Source organism: Coenobita brevimanus, chromosome 20 (genome assembly GCF_032717465.1).
Source record: "Coenobita brevimanus isolate Jiangsu-jjx chromosome 20, ASM3271746v2, whole genome shotgun sequence".
NCBI classification, from domain to species: Eukaryota; Metazoa; Arthropoda; class Malacostraca; order Decapoda; family Coenobitidae; genus Coenobita; species Coenobita brevimanus.
Window position 1 is genome coordinate 6,162,690 of NC_136973.1, and position 26,562 is coordinate 6,189,251.

General features: G+C 45.7%; 1 protein-coding gene across 1 annotated transcript in view; it reads left to right on the top strand.

The window, feature by feature from the left end:
* Positions 1-26,181, top strand: part of LOC145391844 (paired box protein Pax-6-like) — a 229,355-nt gene extending 203,174 nt beyond the window's left edge. The window contains exons 6-10 of the mRNA XM_080266332.1: positions 1,061-1,225; positions 2,632-2,714; positions 4,700-4,929; positions 22,252-22,502; positions 26,090-26,181. Of these exons, the coding sequence (XP_080122458.1) occupies positions 1,061-1,225; positions 2,632-2,714; positions 4,700-4,929; positions 22,252-22,502; positions 26,090-26,181 (821 nt within the window). The remainder of the gene's footprint in view (positions 1-1,060; positions 1,226-2,631; positions 2,715-4,699; positions 4,930-22,251; positions 22,503-26,089) is intronic.
* Positions 26,182-26,562: the final 381 nt, after the last annotated feature.

The window sequence follows — 26,562 nt, forward strand, 5'->3', positions numbered from 1 at the left end:
GCTCTCATCTTCTTTTCTCCCCTCCTCTCCTCTTCATTTTCTTCCTCTCCTTCCTCCTTCTTCTCTCCTTTTCTCTTCTCTTCTCCTCCCCTCCTATCTCCTCTCTTTCTCTCCTCTCCTCTCCTCCTCATCTTCTTCCCAGCTGAGGTTTCTACACGCTTCTCTCCTCATTTAAACTTGTGACCGCTTGCCTCAGCATCTCTCTCTCTCTCTCTCTCAAACCTGTTCTCGCCCCCTGAAAACGTTATATAACATTAAACCACTAAATCAAATTCACTTTCCACATCACCTCGAAAATAATAGTACAAATTAATCGGTAAAGAGGTGGCCTGAAATCCTAGTGGACCCAGGTTCGAATCCCGGCTGGGGCAGGAGAACAGTTTAAGAACGTGAACTTCATAAGGCAGACTTTACTAATTTACCAGAAAACCCACCGATATGTAAAAAAGAAAAAAAAAATACCCCCGCTAATACCAATACACCAGTCCTGTAAGAGACGGCCCTAGCATGTATTCAATATGGACGGTGGGTGTTAGCGCCGAAGTGGTGACATGTGGAGGTGTGTGGTATGAAGGACTACTGGGCACTGAAAAGAGACTGTGAAGCCTATGCCCAGATTCGGACCAAAAAAAATTCACTCTAACTCTAATCACCCAATCTAACTACCCCAATCCACTCTAATCACCCAATCCACTCTAATCATCCAATCTAACTCTCATCACCCAACCTAACTACCTCCAATCCACTCTAATCACCCAAACTAACTACCCTCAATCCACTCTAATCACCCAACCTAACTACCCCAATCCACTCTAATCACCCAACCCACTCTAATCACCCAATCCACTCTAATCACCCAATCCACTCTAATCACCCAATCCAACTCTCATCACCCAACCTAACTACCCCCAATCCACTCTAATCACCCAACCTAACTACCTCAATCCACTCTAATCACCCAAACTAACTACCCTCAATCCACTCTAATCACCCAATCCACTCTAATCACCCAATCCAACTCTAATCACCCGATCTAACTACCCCTTTCTCTCTCCAACAGGCCTCTTCTCGCCCTCTGACAACAACAACGAAGTAACGAGCGATGGCAACAGCGAGCACAATTCAAGCACTGACGAGGACTCCCAACTACGCCTACGACTCAAACGCAAACTACAGCGCAACAGAACCTCCTTCACTAACGAGCAGATTGACGCCCTGGAAAAAGGTGAGCGTGTGGGGTGGGCGGAGGATGGGGTTAGAGTGAGTTGAAGAGGTGATAAGTTGAGGGTTGGAGCATGTGGGGTGGGTGGGTGGGCGGAGGATGGGGTTAGAGTGCGTTGTGGGGTGGGTGGTGGGCGGAGGATGGGGTTAGAGTGCGTTGTGGGGTGGGTGGTGGGAGGAGGATGGGGTTAGAGTGCGTTGTGGGGTGGGTGGGAGGAGGATGGGGTTAGAGTGGGTTGATAGGGTGATAGGGTGAGGGTTGGAGCGTGTGGGGTGGGTGGTGGGAGGAGGATGGGATTAGAATGGGTTGTGGGGTGGGTCATGGGCGGAGGATGGGGTTACAGTGAAGAATTTATGGGATTAAGGATGGAGCGTGTGGGGTGGGTGGGAGGGTGGGGGATGGGCAATGAGTGGGTTAGGAAGTAGGTTTTGACAGGCTTGGGTAAGTTAGGGTGGGGTGGGGTGGGCTGGTGTTAGGTTTTCAGTGCTGGGCAAAGCAGGATGGGGTTGGTTTGGATTGGGTTGGGTACGTTAGGTTGGGTTGGGTCGGGTTAGGTGTAGGTTAAGTTGGGATGGACAAGATTGGGTTGGATTAGGTTAGATTAGGCTAAGATGGACTGGATTGGGTTGGGTCAGTTGAGGTTTCATGAGGTGAGGTGAGGTGAGGCTGGGTTGGGCTGGACTGGACTGTCTTAGATCGAGGCCATCACAGGTCAAATTTATGCCAGGTGATATGAGGTTATATTAATTAGACACAAGATTAGATTTAGATTACCTGAGCTGGGTATGGTTCGGTTGGGTTCAGATGAGTTAGGTTTGCTGGGTTTAGGTCAAGACAGATTACACTAGGTTACGCGAAGGTAGGCTGGGTTAAACAAGGTGAGATCAGGTTAAATTAAGCTTACTGATAATTACACCTAACTGGCAATCATCCGTGACCTTCAGTTTAATTGGTTATAATTAAACGCCATCATAAACCCAACATGCATGAAAAACGTGATTGCTTTTAACACTGGTAAAAATGTAACTAGTATAATAAACTTTACACAAAAATTGGTGTCTGAAATGCACGTAACTGGGTGTCATAATTCTGTAAAAATATATATCCTTTTGCATGATTAAATAAAATACGCAAACACTGATAAAATAAGTAAATATTAAAATAAGAAAAGTGAGAATATATGAAGTAAAAACAGTAAACATTTAGGTGGCATAAAACGTGAGCTTTAATATAAGTACTCAATAAAATACACACAACACACACACAACCTCAACACACCCACACCCAATCCTACACCCACTCCAAAACCCTATCACACACACACACCCCTACACCCCCTATACACCTCTACACCCCTGCCGGCCCCACCTTACCCTGCCCTCCCTCCCCTGGCGGTGGCGACGTGGCAGAGTTCGAGAGGACCCACTACCCCGACGTATTTGCCAGGGAGCGACTGGCAGAGAAGATTGGACTACCGGAGGCCAGGATACAGGTAGGGGACAGGCGTAGAGTAGTGATGTTAAGGTGTAGTGTTAGTGGAGGGAATAATGATGATAACTGGTGCAAAGGAAGCGACAGTGTTAGTTCTAAAGCAACAAGATCCCTAACCTCTGTCACCTCAGCTGATGGACAAGCGTGGTCATACTGAACTAAGGAGACTCATTCATACCTTATAACTAAATATCATTAAATTAAATCAGGCAACCACGACTTTGTATTCAAGTTATGGACGTGACCCAACTCCACCATAAACACCAACTACAATGGCAGTGGTGATAATGCTGATGGTGACAGTGGTTGTTGCTATTGGACAATCTAATATCTGTTCCGACTGAGTACACGTGCGACACAGAAACACCCACCCAATTTCATCGAGATGGACCAGTTGGGCCACGGGTTAAAGTACATAGTGGTGATGGAAACGCTGCTGCTTTCTCAGTTGTGTGAATACAGGACAGTGTGGCGTTATGTGCAGCGGCTGCAGTTTTCAATGGTGTACGTGTTGCCTGTTATCCAGTGTGTTTATATTAACACTGACGGGTGGTGTACACAGATTCAACACCCTGTCTTAACCTTTGCGTTCAGTTTCGAGTTCAAGGGTTGCAGCTGAATAGGAAGTTAAGATCATAAACGGTAAACTGCATGGCCAGTGACGCAGATCAGGTATTTCTATCTGCTTGCATTTGCTGCGGGAACATGTGGTACCTTATATATATATACATATATATATATATATATATATATATATATATATATATATATATATATATATATATATATATATATATATATATTAATGGTAATAATGGAAAAAGTCGTGGTCGTGATGAAAATGGTTGATAATAATGAAGGTGGCCAATCATGAAATCTTTGCTGGGAATGGATATGCTAATCTAGCAATATATGTAATAGACTGAAGTAGCCTAGCCTCGGGCCCCTACATCTCGAAAGAGGTAAAATGGAACTGGCAGTTACTGTAAATAGTGCCGATGATATTAGCTGGTGAGACGTCTAGAACTGGAGATATATCGCTGTATTCGTAGTGAAAGAAACAGTTGTCAATTATTATAACGGAAGTAAAGGAATTTGGAGTAAAACAGCAGCAATGGAGGCTTGTCATGGTGAAATGGAGGTCACAGAGGAAGTTACGGTGAAAATGATGCCAAATATCATTCCTAACGTTAAAAAGAAGATAGTAGTAACCCGAAATGATAGTAAAACCGCACTGACAATGGTGATAATAGAAGTAAAACACTGCAGTAGTAGTAATAGTAAAAATGGTAATCAAGTTAGTAGTTGACTAAGAGCAAGTATGGATGATAAAGAGTAGTAATAGCATGTATATATTTAAGGGAATAATGGTGAGTGGTGAGGATTTCACTATGACATTGGATAGAATTGGTGATACCGGTAAAAAATATATTCAGTTTATCTGTGTGTGTGTGTGTGTGTGTGTGTGTGTGTGTGTGTGTGTGTGTGTGTGTGTGTGTGTGTGTGTGTGTGTGTGTGGATGTGCTAGCCAGTGTGCGTGTTTCTAAAGTGTACTGTATGATTGTGTGCATGTGGTATATACATTGGCCTGCATATCAGAAACCGTGTGTGCGTGCGCCAGTGACAGTGACTATGCGTGTGTAAAACTTTGTGTACAGATGCGTGGGTGTGTGGATGAGTATGTGTATTCGTGCGTGTGTGAGGAAGGGTATATGCGTGCGTGTGAGGAAGGGTGTGTGCGTGCGTGTGAGGAAGGGTGTGTGCGTGTGTGGAAGGGTATGTGCGTGTGTGTGAAAGAGTATGCGCGTGAGTGTGTGGAAGGGTATATGCATGCGTGTGAAGGAGTTTGCGCGTGCGTGTGTGGAAGGGTATATGCGTGCGTGTGTGGATGGGTATGCGCGTGCGTGTGAGTGCGTGTGCGTGTGCGTGCGTTTGCCGAGCTGACGCTGCATCAACGGGGCTGTCTTCACCCAACTGTCGGTGCAGGTTTGGTTCAGCAACCGACGGGCCAAGTGGCGGCGGGAGGAGAAGCTGCGCAACCAACGGCGCAGCGTGGACCAGGTGGGCGTAGGCGTGGGCGTGGGCGTGGGTGTGGGCGTGGGGATGGCCAACAGTGCCGCCGCCGCCGCCGCCTCCAGACTGCCGCTCCAATCCGGCTTCAACTCCATGTACCCGTCCATACCCCAGCCCATCGGTACTATGGCAGACTCTTACAGGTAGGTTTGTCGCAGTCACCCCCTAAAATTACCAACCCCCGTCTCTTGCACTTCGTTTTCTTTTTAATTCTATCACTTTTCACTAATTTTCTCTCTTGCATCTTCGTTTTCTCTTAAATTCTCTCACTTTTCATTTTCTCTCTCTTGCATCTTCGTTTTCTCTTTAATTCTCTCACTTTTCACTAATTTTCTCTAGCCATCTACACGTCCCTTGCCTCTTACACACCTCAAATCATTAGTACCATGCCTGGCTCTTACAGGCAGGTTGGAATTCAATGAGCAAAAGTCTTGATGGCTCTGAAACATGTATCACCGTATGAGGGCTGGTTGTAAAATATCCTCCCATCATGGATTTACCTGGTTCTTCATAGAGTTCAGGTGACTTGGCTTTTATCATGCCATGGTGTATGATTACGGTGCCTGGCTTCTATCTAGATATCCCGGGTTCGATTCCTGGCTACACTCAAAAAATTTTCCACATTATGTACTGTAAGCATGTGCAATGTGTGTTCTTCATACTGTATGTGTATGTATATATGTGTGTGTGTGTGTGTGTGTGTGTGTGTGTGTGTGTGTGTGTGTGTGTGTGTGTGTGTGTGTGCTAAACCGGTAGTTCTCTTAAAGTAAAAAAAATAGTGAATGAATGATAAACACAAAAACTAAAAAAAAAAAATGGGAAGTCCTTAAAAGTAACGTCAAAACAAAAATCTAAATAACTACGAATCTAAATGTCATACAGACAAGGTACACACACACACACACACACACACACACACACACACACACACACACACACACACAAATCATGGCTCCAAAAATGAATGGCATCAAAAATCAAAATCAGGGCCGCACTTAAAGTCGGTCGGGCCAAACAAATCAGGATATTGTGGAAAAAAGGTGAAAAAAAATACTCATGGGATTGTGATGCTTTGATCCTTTGTGTGACTCGGTTAATTACTCTGGACTCGGCTTCATAATTAGCCCATTTATCTCGTTAATTAACTATATCAGAGCTGACGTGAGTGGGTGACGAGGGGGTGAGCCAAGAGTGGAGGCGGGGGGGAGATAGGGGTGGGAGATGAGGGAAGGGAGAAGATGAAAGAGGGAGATGGGAAGAGAGGGGATGATAGAAAGAAGTGAGGATGAAAGGTAAAGATGGGGAGGAGATGAAGATAGGGTAGGGAATAGGAGTAGATGGGGAAGGGAATAGGGGAAGAGGGGGATTGGCACAAAGGAGGGACAGGGGGAGAGGGAGTTGTGGAGATTGGAGGGGGAAGTCATAAGAAGGGGGAAAGGAGAGGATGACGAGGCAAAGGGGGCCACAGGGGGGGTGGAAAGAGGAAAGATAGGGGGAAATAGAGAGGAGAAGAAAGGAGGGAGATGGCAAGGGATGAGAGGGAGAGGGAGGGGAAGAGAAGAGAGGAAGGAAAGTGAAGAGAGGAAGGAGAGAAAGTGAAGAGGGGAAGGGGAAGAAGAGAAGAGAAGGGGGAGGGAGGGGACGGAGGAGAAGAGAGGGAGGGAGGAGAGGGACGAGAAGAGAAGAGGGGGAGGGAGGGGACGAGAAGAGAAGAGGGGGAGGGAGGGGACGAGAAGAGAAGAGGGGGAGGGAGGGGACGAGAAGAGAAGAGGGGGAGGGAGGGGACGAGAAGGGGGGGTTAGAGGGAAGGAGTGTGTGGATCAGACGAGCCGCCTAACCCCCTCCCCCCTCTTTCAATACCCTCCCCCTCCCCCTCCTCACCGCCACTTCAAGCCTACACTTCAATATTTTAGGTTTACGGTAAAAAATGTTCTGGTACTATTTTCCAGGCCTATTATCCTCTCTCTCTCTCTCTATCTATCTATCTACGAGTATCTATCTACCTATCTGTTTATGTATATCTATCTTTCTCGTTCTGGCTGGCCGATAGGAAGATCTACCATTCTCTCTCTCAGGCCTATGGAACTCCAGTGGTTAGCGAAGTGGAAGGAAAGTCATGAAAACAGACAGATCAAAGTTCCGACCTTTCACATACATACATACATAACCATACATACATACATACACATACATACATAATCCTATACACTTACGAATATACATACACATACAAACATACACTAACACCTACATAATAAACTTAACACTCACATGGCACAAACGTATACATACCTAAGTCACACACACACACACACACACACACACACACACATTCCTAAAGCACCATGTAATCCCCATGATTTTTTTGGCGAACTTCTGCAAGACAGGATTAGGCAAGAAAAATCCTGTAAACACTATCAATTTTTTCAATCCTATTTCCAATTTTCTCCTCCGATTTCATTTTTTTTTTTTTTTTGACAAGGCATGAACGATTTCTTGCAATATACGATTTTTTTTTTTTTTTCAGACGACATCGGCAACTCTTAGGGCGCGGCCACACTTGCTCGAAACATGTGACCGACGAGAAGAAACGACGCACCGAGTTGCAGCTGCTTCATGAACGTTGGACGGACCCCGGAGCATCGTTTCCTCTCGTCGATCACATGTTTGGAGCAATTGTGGCCGCAGCCTTACGGAGATTTTTGGTTTCGAAGTCATTTTTTTTTTTTAATGCAAAGAAGGAACCCAAGGCCAGAACCCCGTAAGTTTGTTCCCTCCACGAAAAACCAAAAACAAGATAACAGCCAGCCAAATTCGAGATCCGCTCAATTTATTCCGGGATTTAGTCATTTATCGTGTTATTTAATGTACGTAATTATTATTCATTTATCTGCCTGCTGAATGACATAGCTTCAATTTAATCCCTAATCTGAAAACAAAATCACTAATCTAAAACAAAAAAAAATCTTTCACACTTAGGTTTAAAAAGTCTATATTAAATTCACGAGATGGCTTAAAGAATTGGAATAAAACAGAAAAAAACACGCTGCATCTAGCACACATATACACACAAAATTATACAGTATGTTTTTTTGCACTGTTACTTCTCTATGAATTGGATGTTTGTCGAATTCGGTGCCCAGTTAACCAATTCGTGATAAAGACTGACATTCTGACTGATCCAAGAAGTGTTGATTCTCTCTCTCTCTCTCTCTCTCTCTCGTGAAAGGTAAAGAAGCTACAGATCATGATGGTTTTAATTCATTACTACTGGTCGGCATAAAAAAAAAAAAAGGGCAATTTTCTGTATCATTTCAGCCTTTGGTTCTTTTTCAAAGAATATGGCATGAAAATGAGATAGAGTAACCTGAAATTATTATTATTACCAATATTATCATTATTATTATTATCACTATTATTATTATTATTATTATTATTTTTATTACTATTATTATTATCAGAAATTATTATTATTATTATTATTATTATATTATTATTATTATTATTATTATTTACTGCAGTTATGCTACGCAAAATTCTCTGGCTAAAAATTATTAATAGACGGCATGTGGTAGTGTTGCCGTTTTGTGGAATTTCGTCTGCTAATGTGAAAAAACAAATGAACGACCATGTGGACGTGGACAGGCGGACGTCAGTCCACATGTGTGAAATTTTTTTTCCACATTACCCGTTCACGTTATTTTGTACGAATATGGGGGACTTTACCGTGGTTGGGAGGAATTAACATGTATTTTTATTCAGACCCTTCGCAGTTAAACTAATGAATATGTAGTATTTGTCTATAATAGTCATTTAAAACAAGGAAGAATACGCCGTGGAACAGCATAGCTGCATCCACCCGGCGATATCATGACTTCTTGACTGAAAAAATTATTTAACAATTATTTAAAACAACACATGCCAACCATCAGCAGTCTATATTATTTTGTCACAGTAAAGAATTACCGAAACAATGTTGTGAATCGTGTACAGTTAATCTACTTGAAAATTTGGATGTGGATAAACTTACTTGCCTCTTGGTTGGTTATTAATCAGCATTTCCTGCCTTCTTAACTATCTTAAGTCGTTTAACGCCCTTACATTTAAATCATAATGGATCTTACATCATTATTAATTCCCTCTCTTCCAGTATTCACAGTATATCAGATTTTATGTCAGCTGTACCAACAACACATCCTCTGTAATCTCGGTTACTAAACGAGAGCGTGTGGAAAAATGACGTCACAGTGTGGAATTCACGGCAACTCTGCGGTGTGGTGCAATCGCCATTCTGAAATCAACCACCCCTGCCTCAACAAGTAATCACACTCTAGCCTTCAGCCAGAGGAGGTACCGTCTAACATTTTCACCAAGAGAGGCCTGAGATAAATGACATCTAGAGGTACTAATATAACATCGTATATCGGTACTAAGAATAAAGTACGGTAAATAACATCGTATAAAATAGCATCGTATACCGGTACGAAGATAAATAACATCGTATATATGTACTAAGAATACAAATAACATCATATTGCGGTACTGAGAATAACTAACATCGTATACTGGTAATAAGAATAAGGCAAATAACATCGTATATCGGTACGAAGAATAATATAATAATGGACATCGAACTACAGAGGTTAAAAATGAACATAACATTCCACATGCCATATTTCTCTCTCTCTCTCTCTCTCTCCACACACACGACAGAGAGAGAGAGAGAGAGAGAGAGAGAGAGAGAGAGAGAGAGAGAGAGAGAGAGAGGCAAAATGACAATAAAACCAACCACTAACCATATTACAACACTCACCACAGCTTCCGTCCTCTGTCGTATCCGGTGTCCATTGAAGCACACGTCTTGTAAAATACGCGATTAAAGATAGATAAATAACACCAACATCTATCACCGGACTTATCAACACGGCACCCAGGAAGAGAGTGAGGGCAGAACGATTCAGGTGATTCACTAGCTCAAACCACCACGAGACACGGATCACGCTTCATCGAACTGAGGATTATACCCTAAGTGGCTATGAGGCTTCGAAACACCTCTTCTTTACCGACTTACTCAGGACACTGCACTTAATAAATTCTTCCATATCTAACACGTATAAATTAACAGAGCACTGTGATATTATGAACTATCTAATAATATTTCTTTCTATCCCTCAGTAAACATCGATAAATTTTCACAGTCGAAAGAAAACGTATGATCACCATTCCCTCCGTTGTCGTGTTTTGAGTTGCCGCGGCGCTCGTCAGTTCAAATAAATAAATAAATAGATAAATGAATAAGCAAACGTCCCAGCACCAGCTAAACATTATAAAACCAACTAACATTTTTCCGTATCCCTCTGTAAACATCGATAAATATTCAGTCAAAAGAAAACGTACGATCATCACACCCTCCCTTGCTGCGTGTGAGTTGCCGCGTCGCTCTAGATAAATTAATTGAATAAGCTAACATTCCAGCACCAGCTAAACATTCCTACACTTATTAAGCTAATCAGCCATATTATATTTTCACCTAATTAACGCACATGACATTTCCCGGACCGACGCCCAACTTAATATTATTTTCTGGGCTAATATGCAGCGACTGAACTATCTATTTATATCCACGAGGCCGCTAGGCTGGGTGACGCTGCCAGACGTATGAGTTTGAAGGAAAATGGTGAATGGGAGCCTGAAAAAAATATGAAAGGGAGTGATAAGTATAAATAAATAATGGTTAATGTGATAAGGAAGGATATGAGGTACGAAAGTAGGTGAAGTGAGTAAGGCAGAGGAAGAATGTGGGGTTTAAAAAGGGATGATATGGAAAGGAAGACAAGAAAGGGAATGTAGAAGATATGATGGTAAAGATGGGCAGCTCAGAAGGGGAAGATAAGGATAGATAAAGAAAGGAAGGAAAGGATATGAAGGAAGATATCGAAAGAAAGGGGGGTTAGAAGAAGATATAGAGAAGATAGGGGGATGATTAAGAAGGAATGGAAGTTTGAAAGATATGGAGAGGAAGACACTGCAAGAAAGAGTGGTGTAAAGATAGGGAGAGGAAGATAACGAAAGGGTGTTTAAAAGATAATGGGAGGGAGACAAAGGAAGAAAGGGAGACCGACAAAGGAAAATGAGGAAAAAGGGAGAGTATAAAAGCCGACTTGTAGAGGAAGATAACGGAAGAAAGACGGTTTACAAGAGAAGAGGAAGAAGGCAAAGAAAAAGAATGAAAAAAAGATAGGGGGAGGAAGACAAGAGGAAGACTGGGAGATAAGAAGGAACGATAAGCGAAATAAAGGAAGGATGGTGTTAAGGAGAGACTGATAAGGAGATAACGGAGTGCAGACGAGACACACACACACACACACACACACACACACACACACACACACACACAGAATTAAAGGATGTAAGAAATATGAAGTGATATATACGGAGAGGAAGCTAGGAATGGATGAAGAAGTGAGAAAGAATGATGAAGGAGCGTTGTAAGGAAGTGATAAATACAAGAAAGAAGTACGCCATGAAAGGATGGCAGAAGTGAGGACGTGCTGAAATATGTAGGCAGAGGGAAATTAAAGGAAGGAAGGAAGAAAGAAGAGAGGAGGCAGTGAAAGACAAGGAAGATAGATAGGAACTGGAGGAAGTGAGGAAGCAATGAAAAACAAGGAAGACAGATGGGAAATGAAGGAAGACAGCAATGAACGACCGGGAAGACAGATGGGACCTGAAGGAAGACAGGAAGCAATGAAAAACAGGGAAGATAGATGGCAACTACCGGAAGATAGGAAGAGGAGAGGAACCAAACGACAAGGAAAGCAGACGACTAATAAAGGTAGATAGGAAAATGAGAGGAAGTAGGAACTGATAGAAAGAACACGATGAAAAACGTAGTAGGCAGACGGCAACTACAGGAAGGGTGGGGGGGGGGGGAAGTAATGAACGACGTGGCAAGTAAAGTAAATTAAAGGATGAAGAAGAGAACTAATAAGGACGTGGTAGGCTGGGAGACAATTCAAAGATAGGGGAAGGCGAGAAGGTAATGAATGACGTAGTAAACAGAAGGCAAGTAAAGGAAAGGAAGGGGGAAGAGAGTTTAACATCCTTCAAATCACGCGCCAACATTGTCTTCCTGGCTTTTACTACCGCCTCTCCCCTTCCCGCCATTTCCGCTCCACAATGGCAACAGTTGTCTCGAAACGCCTCCCTCTTGAGTCCGTTTAACAGGCCTACCAACCGTTCCGCGCTCTTTTCAAATCTTTTTTTCAAATAATCCCTCTTTCTGTTAGTCACGCCATATTTTACACTTTATTTTACATATTTTCTCCATTTCAAACTGTGTATACTGATTTTACTGTATTTTACTGATATACTTGAGTTTATTGGGGTTTAAAAGGGAGGTGGAGCGAGAGGGACGGAATGGCGCCAAGACGGTGCAACCCTGCCGCCACAAACTTAACTTTGGAATGGGTTTTGAGAGAGGAAGTTTGAGAGGGGTGATAATTAGGATGAGGGAAGGGCGCCACTACAACATATGTCAACCCTCCATCCACATTCCTCCATCCACACCCTATAGCCACATCCAAGAGCCTACGGTGGTCGGGTGGAAGCAAGTTTGTCTACTATAGTCCTTTCATCTTAACTTGGCCCAGATTTTTTATATGTTGCAGTTTACTTTACGTAGATCAGTAGCTGAAAGGCAATGCTATGGCTCTGCATCCTTTTAAAACCCCTTACTGGCGATTAGCTTCATATTCTAGTGTTACTCTGCTGTTACAACCCAGCATTCAAGATTGAGATGATTTTTTGGCCAAAGAGGAGTATAGTTCTGAAATGGGAGGGACATTCCAGAGGATAGCGAGTCCTTTGATGCAATTCCACCTGTATCGCGTCCTGTCCAGGTTCCAACGACAATATGTACAAACTCACAAACACAGCCACTCATTACGACACACTTTCCACACGCACTTTTCTTATCCAACAGGGGAGGGAGAGACCGAAGATGTGATGGAGGGATGAAGTGGAGAGATATATGAGTGAGGGTTGTGGTTTAAAGGGAGAGCAGCCAAACGACGGAGGATAGAACAACATGAAGGCTATTTTTTGTGGATGAAGGCTATTTTTTGTGGACAGACCTCACGGGATTGAGGTGCCTGGGTATAGATAAACGAATACAGACTTTCTTGCCCTACACTCCAAATGTCTTATATCCTATAGACTTTCTTGCCCTTCGCTACACACGTCTTAAATCCTACAGACTTTCTTGCCCGACACTCCAAACGTCTCAAATCCTACAGACTTCCTTGCCCTCCACTTCACACGTCTTCAGTCCTTTAGACTTTCTTGCCCTACACCCCAAACAGACTTCCTTGCCCTACACTCTTTTTCAGTCCTGCATACTTTCTTGCTTTACACTTCAAACGTCTCCAATCATCTACTCAATCGTGAAACATAGGGTGGGAGCGTGTCACTTCTCCACTATCAACATTCTTCCTCAACCCTTCACCTGTTATAACCTTCAGGATCCGAAAAAAAACATGACCTGCACGTGTATAAGACGGTAGCCAATCAGTACCAGGAGTGTGCAAGATAATCAATGTTGTTTTACCTCCAGGTTCATCTAAATGTGAACTCAGAGAACTGCAGGATGAATTTTCTCCCCTCCTACGGGCCACCATCCTACTTTCTGGGGATAGGGGGTTGTGGGACGTCCTATACAAGCCGTGGGATATGAAATTTGCGGCTGCGTAGTATATATATAAAAAAATAAAAAAAAAGGGTTCGTATGTACTTTTCGAGACTAAAACTACTTTATTCCTCTCCAGGCACCCCCCTCTAAGTGCACAAATTTTACGTCCATATCCTCACGGCCTAAACAAGAGAGAGAGAGAGAGAGAGAGAGAGGGAGAGAGAGAGAGAGAGAGAGAGAGAGAGGGAGAGAGAGAGAGAGAGAGAGAGGCAGACAGACAGACACAGATTCTTTTTTTTTTTTTTACTGTGCTCTTAAAATGCTATTAAAAAAGTGTTAATATATGGAAAGGGACGAAAAAAAAAAAAAATCAAAGACAAAACAAAGAGATATCAGAAGCGAAGAGATACAGAACGAAGAAACAGAAGTAAAAAATACATAAATAAATATTGGAAGAAGAAATTAAGGGGTAATGGAGAGAGGGAGAGGGAGGAGAGTGAGAGAGCAATCAGAAGTGAAGTGGGGAGGCGGAAGGGAAAGGTGCTGAAGAGGGAGGGGAGGGTAATGGAGAGAGAGAGAGAGAGAGGGAGAGAGAGAGAGAGAGAGAGAGAGAGAGAGAGAGAGGTAGGAGGTCAGAAAAGGCTGGTGAGAGGGGTGAGGAGAGAGTGAGAAGAACAAAGTGTGTTGGGGAGAGAAGAAGGGAAAAGGAGAGCAGTAAAGAGAGAAGGGAATGGAAAGAGCGATGAGGAGAGGGGAAAGGAGAGAGCGGTGAGGAGAGAAGGGAAAGGAGGGAAAGGTGAGGAGAAAGGGGAAAGGAGAGAGCGGTGAGGAGAGGGGGAAAGGAGAAAATGATGAAAGAGTGGAAAGGAGAGAGCGGAGAGGAGAGAGGGGAAAGGAGAGAGAGGTGAGGAGAGAGGGGAAAGAAGGGAAAGATGAGGAGAGAGGGGGAAAGGAGAGAGCGGTGAGGAGCGAGGGAAAAGGAGAGAGCGGTGAGGAGAGAGGGGAAAGGAGGGAGAGGTGAGGATAGGGGAAAGGAGAGAGCGGTGAGGAGAGAGGGGAAAGGAGAGAGCGGTGAGGAGAGAGGGGAAAGAAGGGAAAGATGAGGAGAGAGGGGGAAAGGAGAGAGGGGGAAAGGAGAGAGCGGTGAGGAGCGAGGGAAAAGGAGAGAGCGGTGAGGAGAGAGGGGAAAGGAGGGAGAGGTGAGGATAGGGGAAAGGAAAGAGCGGTGAGGAGAGAGGGGAAAGGAGGAAGCGGTGAGGAGAAAGGGGGAAAAGGAAGTCAAGGGGGGGGAGAATAGGATGGTAAGAAGGCAGAAGGTGGAGAGAGAGAGAGAGAGAGAGAGAGAGAGAGAGAGGGGGGGGGAGCATCACCAATTAAGGGGCGGCACCTCGTCTCACTATTACCCGCTAATAATCTCCACTACCACCATCGATCACAACCCCCCCCCTCTCTCTCTCTCTCAAACACACACACACACACACACAACCTCCCTCCTCTCTCTCTCCCTCTCTTTCTCTCTCGGGCTGGGGAAGAGAGAAGAGAGGAAAGGGACAGGAGAAAGGTAAGGAAACAAGAACAGGGAAAGAGAAGAAAGGAAGAGGGGAGGAAAGGAGAAAGGAAGGAAAAGAAGAGGGAAGGAAAGAGAGAAGGAATAAAGAAGGGGAGAAGAGACAGGAGGAAAGATGTAAGGGCTAAAAGATAAGGGAGGAAAGAGGAAAGAAAGGAGAGGAAAAGAGAAAGGAATGGAAGAGACAGGAGGAAAGAGAAAGTAGGGAAGAAACGAGAAGAAAGCAAAGACAGGAGGAAGAAAGGAGGGGGGAGGGGAGGGAAAGGAGAGAAAATAGAGGAAAGAGAGGAGGAAAGGAAGAGGGGAGAAGAATGCGTGGGAGAAGAGTGGGGGATAAGGTGAGGGGGATGGATGGAGAAGAGGGGACGGGGAGGGGGGAGGAGAGGAGCTGAGAAGGCGGGGAGTGGGGAGAAGATAGGATGACAAGGAACGGGGAAAGAGTGAGAGGGAGCTCACGGGAGGGGGAGGGTGTGAGAGGGAGAAGAGGGGAGGGGGAGAGGAGGGGAGGACTGAGAAGGTGGGGGGAGGGAAGACGAGTTGAATAAGGAGGAAGAGGCTGTGAGAGGGGAGAAAGGGGAGGGGGAGGAGAGGGGAGGGGGAAGAGAAGAAAGACAGAGGCAGAGGGGGGGGGGAGGGAAGAAGAATGCACAAGAGAATATCAACCCTTTCAGTCCGATGATCTACTCTTATCTCTGGACGATTTTATTCAGCCTTAGACTTTTTCTTTTTTTCTCAAGCTGGAAGTGCCGTGGATATGATAACTCTCTCTCTCTCTCTCTCTCTACCTTCCTACCTACCTACCTACCTGCCATTACCTACCCACCCACCTCCTGTAACTACCTACCCACTCACCTACTGTAACTACCTACCAACATATTACCTACCTACTTACCTATCCACACCTATCTATCTATCTATCCATCTATCTGCTAACTATCCAAATCAACACCTAACTATAAGAGTACATGAGGGAGTGCTTCTTGGCCTGGCAGAAGAGTATGGAAATGAGTAGTGTTTGAAGAATTTGAGGCATATTCATCAGGATTTCTGCTCATAAACTGCAGTAAGGAAAGGCAAACAGAAAATAGGTACACAGACAGATAGATAGAGATAGATAGATAGACAGATGGATAGATAGACAGATAGGTAGACAGACATAATTACGAGTTCTTACATTCTTACGTGTATACAATTGCGTGTATTAGGAATGTTACGGTAAATCTTTAAAAACAACAGTTATTTAGTAGCATACTTTAGCAGTGAATTGGCGGGGGACAGGGTGACGTGGAGGCGATTTGTTTGTGGCCACCCTCTTTAAGGGATCAAGGCGTATGGCAAGAGATAGACTGAGATTGATATTTTAGCTCAACACGTAAACTGATACACCCACTTTATAGATTATCTGTCAATACACAATACATTTTAATCAGTATATGAATAAATCCATAAATAAAAATAAAGGGTAGTCGACTGGATGCCTATACGCAATTTTTGGCTAATCTGTAAGTTGATTATAAGATTAAGTTTCTCTATAACTTATCAAAAATTGTCTAGAGATGTCATAAAAATAATAATAATAATATCTAGCTTTTAATTCTGACGATACTGTTTACTAAGACATATATGCGTTGTGTGTGTGTGTGTGTGTGTGTGTGTGTGTGTGTGTGTGTGTGTGTGTGTGTGTGTGTGTGTGTGTGTGTGTGTGTGTGTGTGTGTGTGTGTGTGTGTGTGTGTGTGTGTACACCAATAACACCAATAATGTGAGGGAGGGGACGAGAAAAACAACGCAATATGCCAATGGTTGACGTCAATGTAAACACCAAACACAACACACACACGTGCTCTCTCTCTCTCTCTCTCTCTCTCTCACACACACACACACACACACACACACACACACAATATGGAAGGCTATAGTTATTCTTACCATTCCTACTCTCTCTCTCTCTCTCTCTCAAATATCACATACTCACCACTGCCCATCTCTTCAAAACTTCTCACCTCACCTGTAAGAAATAAGACAGGTACAGTAATTAACTCATATTGACTCATGACAGGGAATGAGGGCTATCTCTACTCCGTTCACTTCAACTTGGCCTAAAATTACCTTCTCTCCATCTATAATTCTCAGGTGTAATACAAGAATAACACCAGAAGATGGAGTTTGTAAGATGTGTTATGTAAAGAGGTATTACAATAATGATAATGATGATAATAATAATAATAATAATGATAATAAAATAATAACAACAACAACAACAATAGTAGTAGTAGTAGTAGTAGTAGTAGTAGTAGTAGTAATAATTAATAAAATAATAATAATAATAATAATAAAGTGTTACGTAGGGATGTGGAGCCGTTGTAGTGTTCAATTCTGCTAAAGTGAAATAAACTGAAAGAGAGAGAGAGAGACTTTATTTTATTCAGCCCAATTAGTAACTCAATAAAGGTGAGATAAAGCATTCATTTACCTGTTAATTAATCTTACCTGAGTTGATTAGATTGAAGGCAGGTAAATAGATGTCACTGTACAAAATATACAAATGTGTGTGTGTGTGTGTGTGTGTGTGTGTGTGTGTCGTAGGAAAAGAAATAACACAAATACACACAACAAATCGACAGAAAAATAAATAAATAAATAAATATGTATGCGTTACTTAGCGAGGCAGAATTTACATACATCAAAAGTGCACACACACACACACACACACACACACACACACACACACACACGGGATAATTGCTCTCTGGCGCGTAACAACCTCATCTCAAGTCACGTGACCTGGATTACGCAAGTGATTGGTAGCGTCACTTTAACCCCCCTCCCCTTTCCTCCCTTCAACTCCCCTCCCCTATCCTCCTTTCCTTCACCCATCTCTCTATGCCCTCCCTTTTTCATATATCTCTCCCTTGCCTCTTCCCCCTTCCATATCCACCCCATATCTTCTCCCCTTCCTCACACAAGTCTCTTTCCCCTCATCCTCCCTTCCTTTACCCTCCTATCCTTCACCCTTTCCCCCTATCCCACCCTTCTTCACACTATTCTCTCTCTCTCTCTCTCTCTCTCTTCCTTCCTTCACCCCTCTCTTTCCCCCTTTTCTCCACAGTCCTTCCCCTTCCCTCACCCTACCCCTGCCCATCCTTTTCTTGTTACCCCTTCCCATCCCCTCAGACAGGGTAGGGTAGGGTAAGGTTAGGGTAGGGAAGAAGGAAGGGAGAGGAAGGAGGCAGAATGAAGAAAGGGAGGATAAAGAGGAGAGAAATGGGAAGGGAAGGGGTACCAAGGAAAGGATGGGTAGGGGTAGGGGTAGGGTGAGGGAAGGGGAAGGACTGTGGGGGAGAGGGAGAGAGAGAGAGAGAGAGAGAGAGAGAGAGAGAGAGAGAGAGAGAGAGAGAGAGAGAGAGAGAGAGAGGAAAAAAATCTCGTCTATCCCCCTCCCTCTCCTTGTAACTCCCACCTCTCCTCTCCTCTTTCCTACCTCCTCCATCCATCACTCCTCTTTCCCCTCCCTTACTCCACCTCCCCCCAGTTTTTTCCTCCCTTCACCCTCTCCCCTACCCCACACCCCTCCCTCCTACCCATCTCCCCATCCATCCCCTCAACCATCGCTATCACCCTCCCTCATCTCCCCTCCCCTGCCCCTCCTCTCGCATCCCTCACCCCAATTCTAACTATTCTCCCCTTTTCTCTGTCTCCTCTCCCCTGCCGGTGCCCCTTCCTCTTCCATACCTCCCCCCCTACCTCCCCTACCCCCTGTTCGTCCTTCGCCTCACCTCCTCTCTCCTCTCCCCTCCCACTGTCCTCTCCCTCCCTCTCTCCTCTCCCCTCTCCGTGTCCCCTCCCTCTCTCTCTCTCTCTCTCTCCCATACCGCACCCCTCCCTATAACTCTACTTCCTCCCAATCCCCCTCTCCCCCTACCCCCTCCGTTATCCCTCCACCCTACCTCCTCTCTCCTCTCCCTTCCCCTACCTTCTCCTCTCCTTCTCTCTCTCCCATACCTCCTCCCCTCCCTCTAAATCACCTTCCTCCTCCCTCCCCTCATCCCTACTTCCTCTGTTAGTCATCCACCCCACCCCTCTCTTCTCTTTCCTCTCCCCTCCCCTCTCCCTGTCCCTCCCTCTCTCCCATACCTCCTCCCCTCCCTCTAACTCAACCTCCTCCTCCTCCCTCCCCTCATCCCTACTCCTGTTAGTCATCCACCCCACCCTTCTTGTCTCTCTCCTGCCGTCCCCTCACCTCCGCTCCCCTCCCCTCATCCCTACTCCTTCTGTTAGTCACTCACCTCACCCCTCTCTCCCCTCCCCTCCCCTCCCCTCCCCTAAGAGTAAAGAAGGCTATGAATATTAAGAAGCGAGCGGGAGTTGAACAGTCAGGGGTTGATTGTCCTTCCCGCATTATTGTCGTTCCGGCATAAGGTGAGGGGAGGGAGGGAGAGAGAGAAGAGAGAGGGAGGGAGGGAGGAAGGGAGGGAGGGAGAGAAAGAAGAGGGAGGGAGGGAGAGAAGAGACAGGGAGGGAGGGAGAGAAGAGACAGGGAGGGAGGGAGAGAAGAGAGAGGGAGGGAGGGAGAGAAGAGGGAGGGAGGGAGGGAGAGAAGAGAAAGGGAGGGAGGGAGAGAAGAGAGAGGGAAACAGAGGTGAGAGAAAGAGGGATGGAGGGTTTGGCAGGGTGGGAGAGAAGGGAAAAGGAGGGAGCGAGGGAGGGAGGGAAGGAGGGAGAGAAGAGGGAGGGAGGGAATGGAGGGGGAAACAGGAGAGGTGAGAGAGAAAAGAAGGTTGGAGTGTTAGGGGGGATGGGAGAGGAGGGAAATGGAGGAAAGGGAGGGAGGGAGGGGGAAACAGGAGAGGTGAGAGAGAAAAGAAGGATGGGGGGTTAAGGAGGGTGCGAGAGAAGGAAAAAGGAGGACGAGAGAGAGAGAGAGAAGAGGAATTTGGGAGGAAGGGAATGAGGGAGAGAGAGAGAGGCAAGGAAGGAAGGGCGAGAAGTGGAAAAGAGGAAGAGAGAGAAGAGGAATGGGAGGGAGGGAATAAGGGAGAGAGAGAGAGAGGCAAGGAAGGAAGGGAGAGAAGGAGAATGGAGAAAGAAAAAGAACGGGAATGAAAGGGAGGGACTGAAAGACAAGGGATGAAGAGAAGGGACAGGGGATAGAGGAGGGGAGAGACGGGGAATGAAAGGGAGGAGAGAGAGAAGAGGAAAGGGAGGGAGGGAAAACAGGAGGGGAGAGAAGAAGAAACAGAGGGGAGAAACAGGGGGGATGAGGGGGATTGAGGGAGGCGGAGACAGGAGGGGGGAGAGAAGGGGAATGAGGGAGAGGGGGAAACAGGAGGGGAGAGAGAGCAGTGTCATTTTCCGCCAGTGTAACAGGCTAAAGGGAGGGAGAGAGGATGAAGGTGTGGACGTGCAAAAAGGAGGGGTGTGTAGAAGAGGGGAGGATGTAGGGGAAGGAAGGAAGGAGAAAGGGAGTGAAGGATGGAAGAAGTATATGAACGGAGGAAGAAGTAGAAGCAAGGAGGAGGAAGTAGAAGAAAGGAGGAAGAAGTAGAAGAAAGAAGGAAGAAGTAGAAAAAAGGGGGAGAAGGTAGGAGGCATGAGTGAAGGATGGAGGGAGCAGGTGAAGGAAGTAAGAGGAAAGGATGAAGAAGGAAGGAGGAAGAAAGGAAGGAGCTGCCCACAGGAGGGAGTGACAGCTTAGGAAGGGCGAAGGAAGGAAGGAAGAAGCAGAGGAAAGGAAGGAGGAGATAGGAGGAAAGAAGGAAGAAGCTGAGGAAGGAAGAAGGAAAGGCATGGGAAAGAAAACTGATACAGAGGCTGTTGGGTAGGTGCACACAGGGAAACGCCCATACGCAATTATAAACAAATAAACACAAGGTACTGGCTTCTGTGTGTGTGTGTGTGTGTGTGTGTGTGTGTGTGTGTGTGTGTGTGTGTGTGTGTGTGTGTGTGTGTGTGTGTGTGTGTGTGTGTGTGTGAGAGAGAGAGAGAGAGAGAGAGAGAGATACACCAGCCACTATATACGTAACACACTTTCTCATTTATAATTCTGTCCTCTGAACGTTATCTACCTATCTAATCCCTGAGTTCAGCATCTATCTATCTATTTATCTATCTAATCTCTCAGTTAAGCCATGTTCTGCTTACATATATTTCTCCACGTAACAAATATACTCATTATGGTTTTACCAGTCTCTTACGTCTTTTGGTATCATGTTATTTTGTGTTATGTGTTTGTGTTATCATCCTCTGACCCCAAATAACCTCTCTCAGTAACACCGCCCCTCTCTACTACCACCCCCCTCTCTCCCCACTTTCTATCCCCCTCTACTCCCCCACTATTTAAGACCCCCCTCTCCCCTCACTCACCACCACCCAATCACCCTATTACCCCTTCCCCTCACTTCCTTCACCAATACCTCTCCCCGACTCATTCCTCTCTCCATTACTCACCATCCCTCTCCTCTCTAGTCCCACTCTACCCCCACCCTCCAGTATGACTCTTCCCGCCCTCTCCCCCACTCACAAATTCCACGTTCCTCCCACACCCCTGTCTCTCTTTACCTTCCCTCTCCCCCACTCACATCCCCCTCCTCTCTCCCCCCACTCACATTCCCCTCCTCTCTCTCCCCCACTCACATTCCCCCTCTCTCTCCCCCACTCACATTCCCCCCTCTCTCCCCCCACTCACAAACCCCATCTTCCCCAACACACACCTCCCACTTCCCAACTATCAAATCACACAGGACCCCCTCCCCTCCACAAAGACATCTATTACTACTGTATCTATTCCACCTCTTTTTCCCTACTCATATCTGTCACTTTCCTCCTTTCCACTAACCCCTCTTTCTCCACTCCCTCTCACCCACTGCTCATCCATTTCCCCTCTCTCTCCTCACTCCACAAGCCCCCTCCTCCCCCACTTCTTATCTCCCTCTCCCATCTTACTAAAACCACTCTCTCCTTCATTCACAAAACATCTTCCCCACTCACCCCTCTTTACCCCTCCCCCCCTCACTAGCCCCTTCTTTTCCCTTCTCATCCCCCCACTAACCCCCTCCCCCTCTTCTCCCATCCCCTTACTAACCCCCTCCCCGTCTTTTCCCTTCTCATCCCCCCACTAACCCCCTCCCCCTCTTCTCCCATCCCCTTACTAACCCCCTCCCCGTCTTTTCCCTTCTCTCCCCCACTAACCCCTTCCCCCTCTCTCCCCACAGTATGTCCGGGTCGTTGAGTTCGATGGGGGGGTCGTGCCTGCAACAGAGGGACGCCGCCTCCGCCTACCCCTACATGTTCCACGACCCTCTGTCCTCGCTCTCGTCCTCGTACCAGCGCTCGTCCTCGCAGCTGGCCTCGTGCGGCAACGCGGCGTCACAGGTGGCCGTCTCCTCCTTCAACGCAGCAAGTCACGCGGCGGCCGCATCCTACGCCGCCGCAGCCACCTCATCCGCAAGCGGCACGGGCACAGGTGAGGCACGCGACCTGGCCGATTGCTAGGCCTCGCTTTACCCAACAAGAAATTATAGTACACACTGTTCACTTTAACGTGGCGTAAAATTGCCATCTCTCCATCCTGACTACTGAGAGAGAGAGAGAGAGAGAGAGAGAGAGAGAAGGGTAAAGGGATATGGAGAGAAAAAGCTGAGACAGGAGAGAGAGAGAGAGAGAGAGAGAGAGAGAGAGAGAGAGAGAGAGAGAAGGGTAAAGGGATTTGGAGAGAAAAAGCTGAGACAGGAGAGAGAGAGAGAGAGAGAGAGAGAGAGAGAGAGAGAGAAAGGTAAAGGGATGTGGAGAGAAAAAGCTGAGACAGAAGAGAGAGAGAGAGAGAGAGAGAGAGAGAAGGGTAAAGGGATGTGGAGAGAAAAAGCTGAGACGGAAAGAAAAGGTAAAGGAGGAGAGAGAGAGAGAGAGAGAGACTAACACCAGAACGACACACTAGTCACGAAAAAGTGCTATGAAAAAGACGTCAGATTTTTGCCGTGAAACACACAATACATCGCAAAAGGACGCAAATCTCCACAATACGATAAATAAATCGTATAACGAGGCTGTGTATTTAGCGCTATGGATTTCACTGTATAATTTCACCCACTATTGTATTTTCTATTGTATTTCTTGGATAAGCTATTGTATATATGGCTGTATGACCGTCTGGTGCCATTTATACATTTATTTATTTATTTATATTTATGTCCAGTTCTGTAACTTCCTTTACGATACTCAACACTGCCCCCCTCCCTCTCTCTCTCTCTCTCTCTCTCTAACATCATCCTATACTCCTTTCACTCTTACCTGGCCTAATAATACCGCCTCTGATCGTCAATAGTGAGGTGTAGCCATAGAATAACACTAAAACATGATGCTAGTCACGAAGAGGTGCTGTGTAATGGATTTAGTCATGCTAGTCACAATGAAGTGCTATATAAAGGATGCAGAGTCATGCTAGTCACGAAGAAGTGCTGTGTAAAGAACGCAGAGTCATGCTTGTCACAAAGAAGTGCTGTGTAAAGGATGCAGAGTCATGCTAGTCACAAAGAAGTGCTGTGTAAAGTATGCAACGTCATGTTAGTCACAAAGAAGTGCTGTGTAAAGGAATACAAATAAAGAGTACAGAGGAATACATAAGGAGTACAAAAGAATACAAATTAGGGGTACAAAGCAATACAAATGAGGAGTACAAAGGAATACAAATTAAGAGTACAGAGGAATACAAATAAGGAGTACAAAGGAATACAAATTAGGAGTACAGAGGAATACAAATAAGGAGTACAATGGAATACAAATTAGGAGTACAGAGGAATACAAATTAGTAGTACAAAGGAATACATAAGAAATATAAAAGGAATACATGAGTACAAAGGAATACAAATTAGTACAGAGGAATACAAATAAGGAGTATACAGGAATACAAATAAGGAGTACAAATGAATACAAATTAGGAGTACAAAGGAATACAGAAGGAGTACAAAGGAATACAGAAGGAGTACAAAGGAATACAGAAGGAGTACAATGGAATACAAATTAGAGGTACAAAGGAATACAAATTAGGAATACAAATCAGTCTTAGCCGCGACAATACCCTCCCGCACCATTTAACACACGGTCATCCATTACTGTATAAAGTACCACATCACACCACACAGGCTACATCATACCACACCACACCACGCCACACCACACCACACCACACCACACCACACCACACTACACCACACCACACCACACACCATATCAGATAACACCAAAACACAACACAGCACAACACACTACACTACACCACACCACACCACACCACGCCAAATCACATCACAAAAAACCAAACCACGCCACACCACAAGCCACAACACAGCACACCACATCACCTACCACAACAAAGGCAACACCATACCAGATCACACCACAACACATCACACACCCATACAACCACAACACCACCACCACCACAATACCACCACAACCACAGAGACCACTAAGAGAGAGAGAGAGGGGGGGGGAGGAAGGCTAAGTGGGTGAGTGTCAGTAATGCTAATCCCGACGACCTGGATTACCGTAACTCAGGTTGAGAGAGAGAGAGAGAGAGAGAGAGAGAGAGGTGAGCGTATCATCTGCTTACAGAGATGTTGTGGATATAAATAATAATAATAATAATAATAATAATAATAATGGTGATACTACTACTACTAAAAATAATAACAATAATAATAGTAATAGTAACATCAATAATAATAATAATAATAATAATAATAATAATAATGAAAACGATGATGAACAAAGAGGGGGTACTAATCCATTAATCTTGAAGAACACAAACAAAACGAAGGTGGGTCGAGAGAGGGGGATGGAGGTTCCCACGGGTGAAGGGAAGGGAGAGGAAGGGAGGGAAGGAAAGGAGAGAAAGGGTAGAGGGAGAAAAGGAAGAGAAGGGAGAGGCAAAGAAGTGAGGGAAGGAAGGAAGACTAAAGAAGAATAAGATAGGGACAGAGGGAAGGGAAGGGAGATAAAACGAGAGAGAAAGGGAAAAGGAAGAGGTAAAAAAGGGAGGAGAGATGGAAGAATGAGAGAGAGAGAGAGAGAGAGAGAGAGAGAGAGAGAGAGTGAGTGAGAGAGGGGGGGGGTAACCATGTCTCCTCTCTCCACCAGCTGGTTTCCGGACGAGTGGCTCGGGCAAACACGGGTCCCACTCACACAATTACTTACACACACACACACACACACACACACACACACACACACACACACACACACACACACACACACTCACACACAACCTCCCTCTCACTGCATCACCATCTTCCTGTTGTTCATATTTTTGTCACGCACACACACACACACACACACACACACACACACACACACACACACACACACACACACACACACACACAATATCTCACAGGATCACCGTCTTACTGTTCCTGTTGATATTTTTGTCTGTCTCTCACTCCTGCTTCATCTTCTTTTATATTTTTTTATCACTTTGCAAAGCATCACCAATTCCAATAATCTCTTCACATTAACTTGGCCTAAAATTACCCCCCCTCACACACACACACACACACACACACACACACACACACACACACACACACACACACACACACACAGGGTTGATATCAGCCGAAGTGTCACTACCTATTCAGTCTCTTATCACTACACCTGCCTTACCTGAAACCCTCCCTTTTCACCCTACCACTGTCTCTTCTATCACCCCCTTTATCACCCCACTACAACCTCCCCTTTCTCTCCCCCTCTGTTATCTGTAGAGTCACTGCCACTACACAACCCCTCCATCAACCCCTCCCCAAATGTCACCAACCATTACACTCCCACATCAGCCTTGCAGTACCCCCACCCCTTCCCTGTCTCAACCCTACCTTATCACCCCACCACCAGCATCCATGTCACCCTATCACTCCCTCTCTTCCCTTTCCACCCTATCACTCCCTCCCCTCCCTTGCCACCCTATCACTCACTCCCCTCCCGTACCTCCTTATCACCCTATCACCATCCTATCACCTTGGAACTAACCCCCCTCTCTCTCTCTCTCCGCCACAGGGTTGATATCTGCCGGTGTGTCAGTGCCTGTGCAGATTCCCAGCCAGACACCCGACCTGAGTGCTGCAAACTACTGGCCTCGACTGCAGTGATGGTCTCTGATGCGAGACACGGAGCTCCCGGCCTCGCACCACACGTACCCTCAAGTTTAGTAGGTGGTTCTCGCGCCTCCCTAAGTTTAGCAGGTGGTTCTCGCGCCCCCATAAGCTTAGTACGTGGATCTCGCGCCCCCCATAAGCTTAGTGGGTGGTTCTCGCGCCTACTTAAGCTTACCAGGTGGTTCTCGCGCCCCCTTAAGCTTAGTGGGTGGTTCTCGCGCCCCCATAAGCTTAGAGCGTGGTTGTCGCGCCTCTCTAAGCTTGGATTGTGGCTCTCGCGGTTCTCTAAGCTTACTAGGTGGTCCTCGAACCTCCTTAAGATTAGCAAGTGATTCCCGCGCCACCTCAAGCTTATTAGGTGGTTCTCGCGCCTAT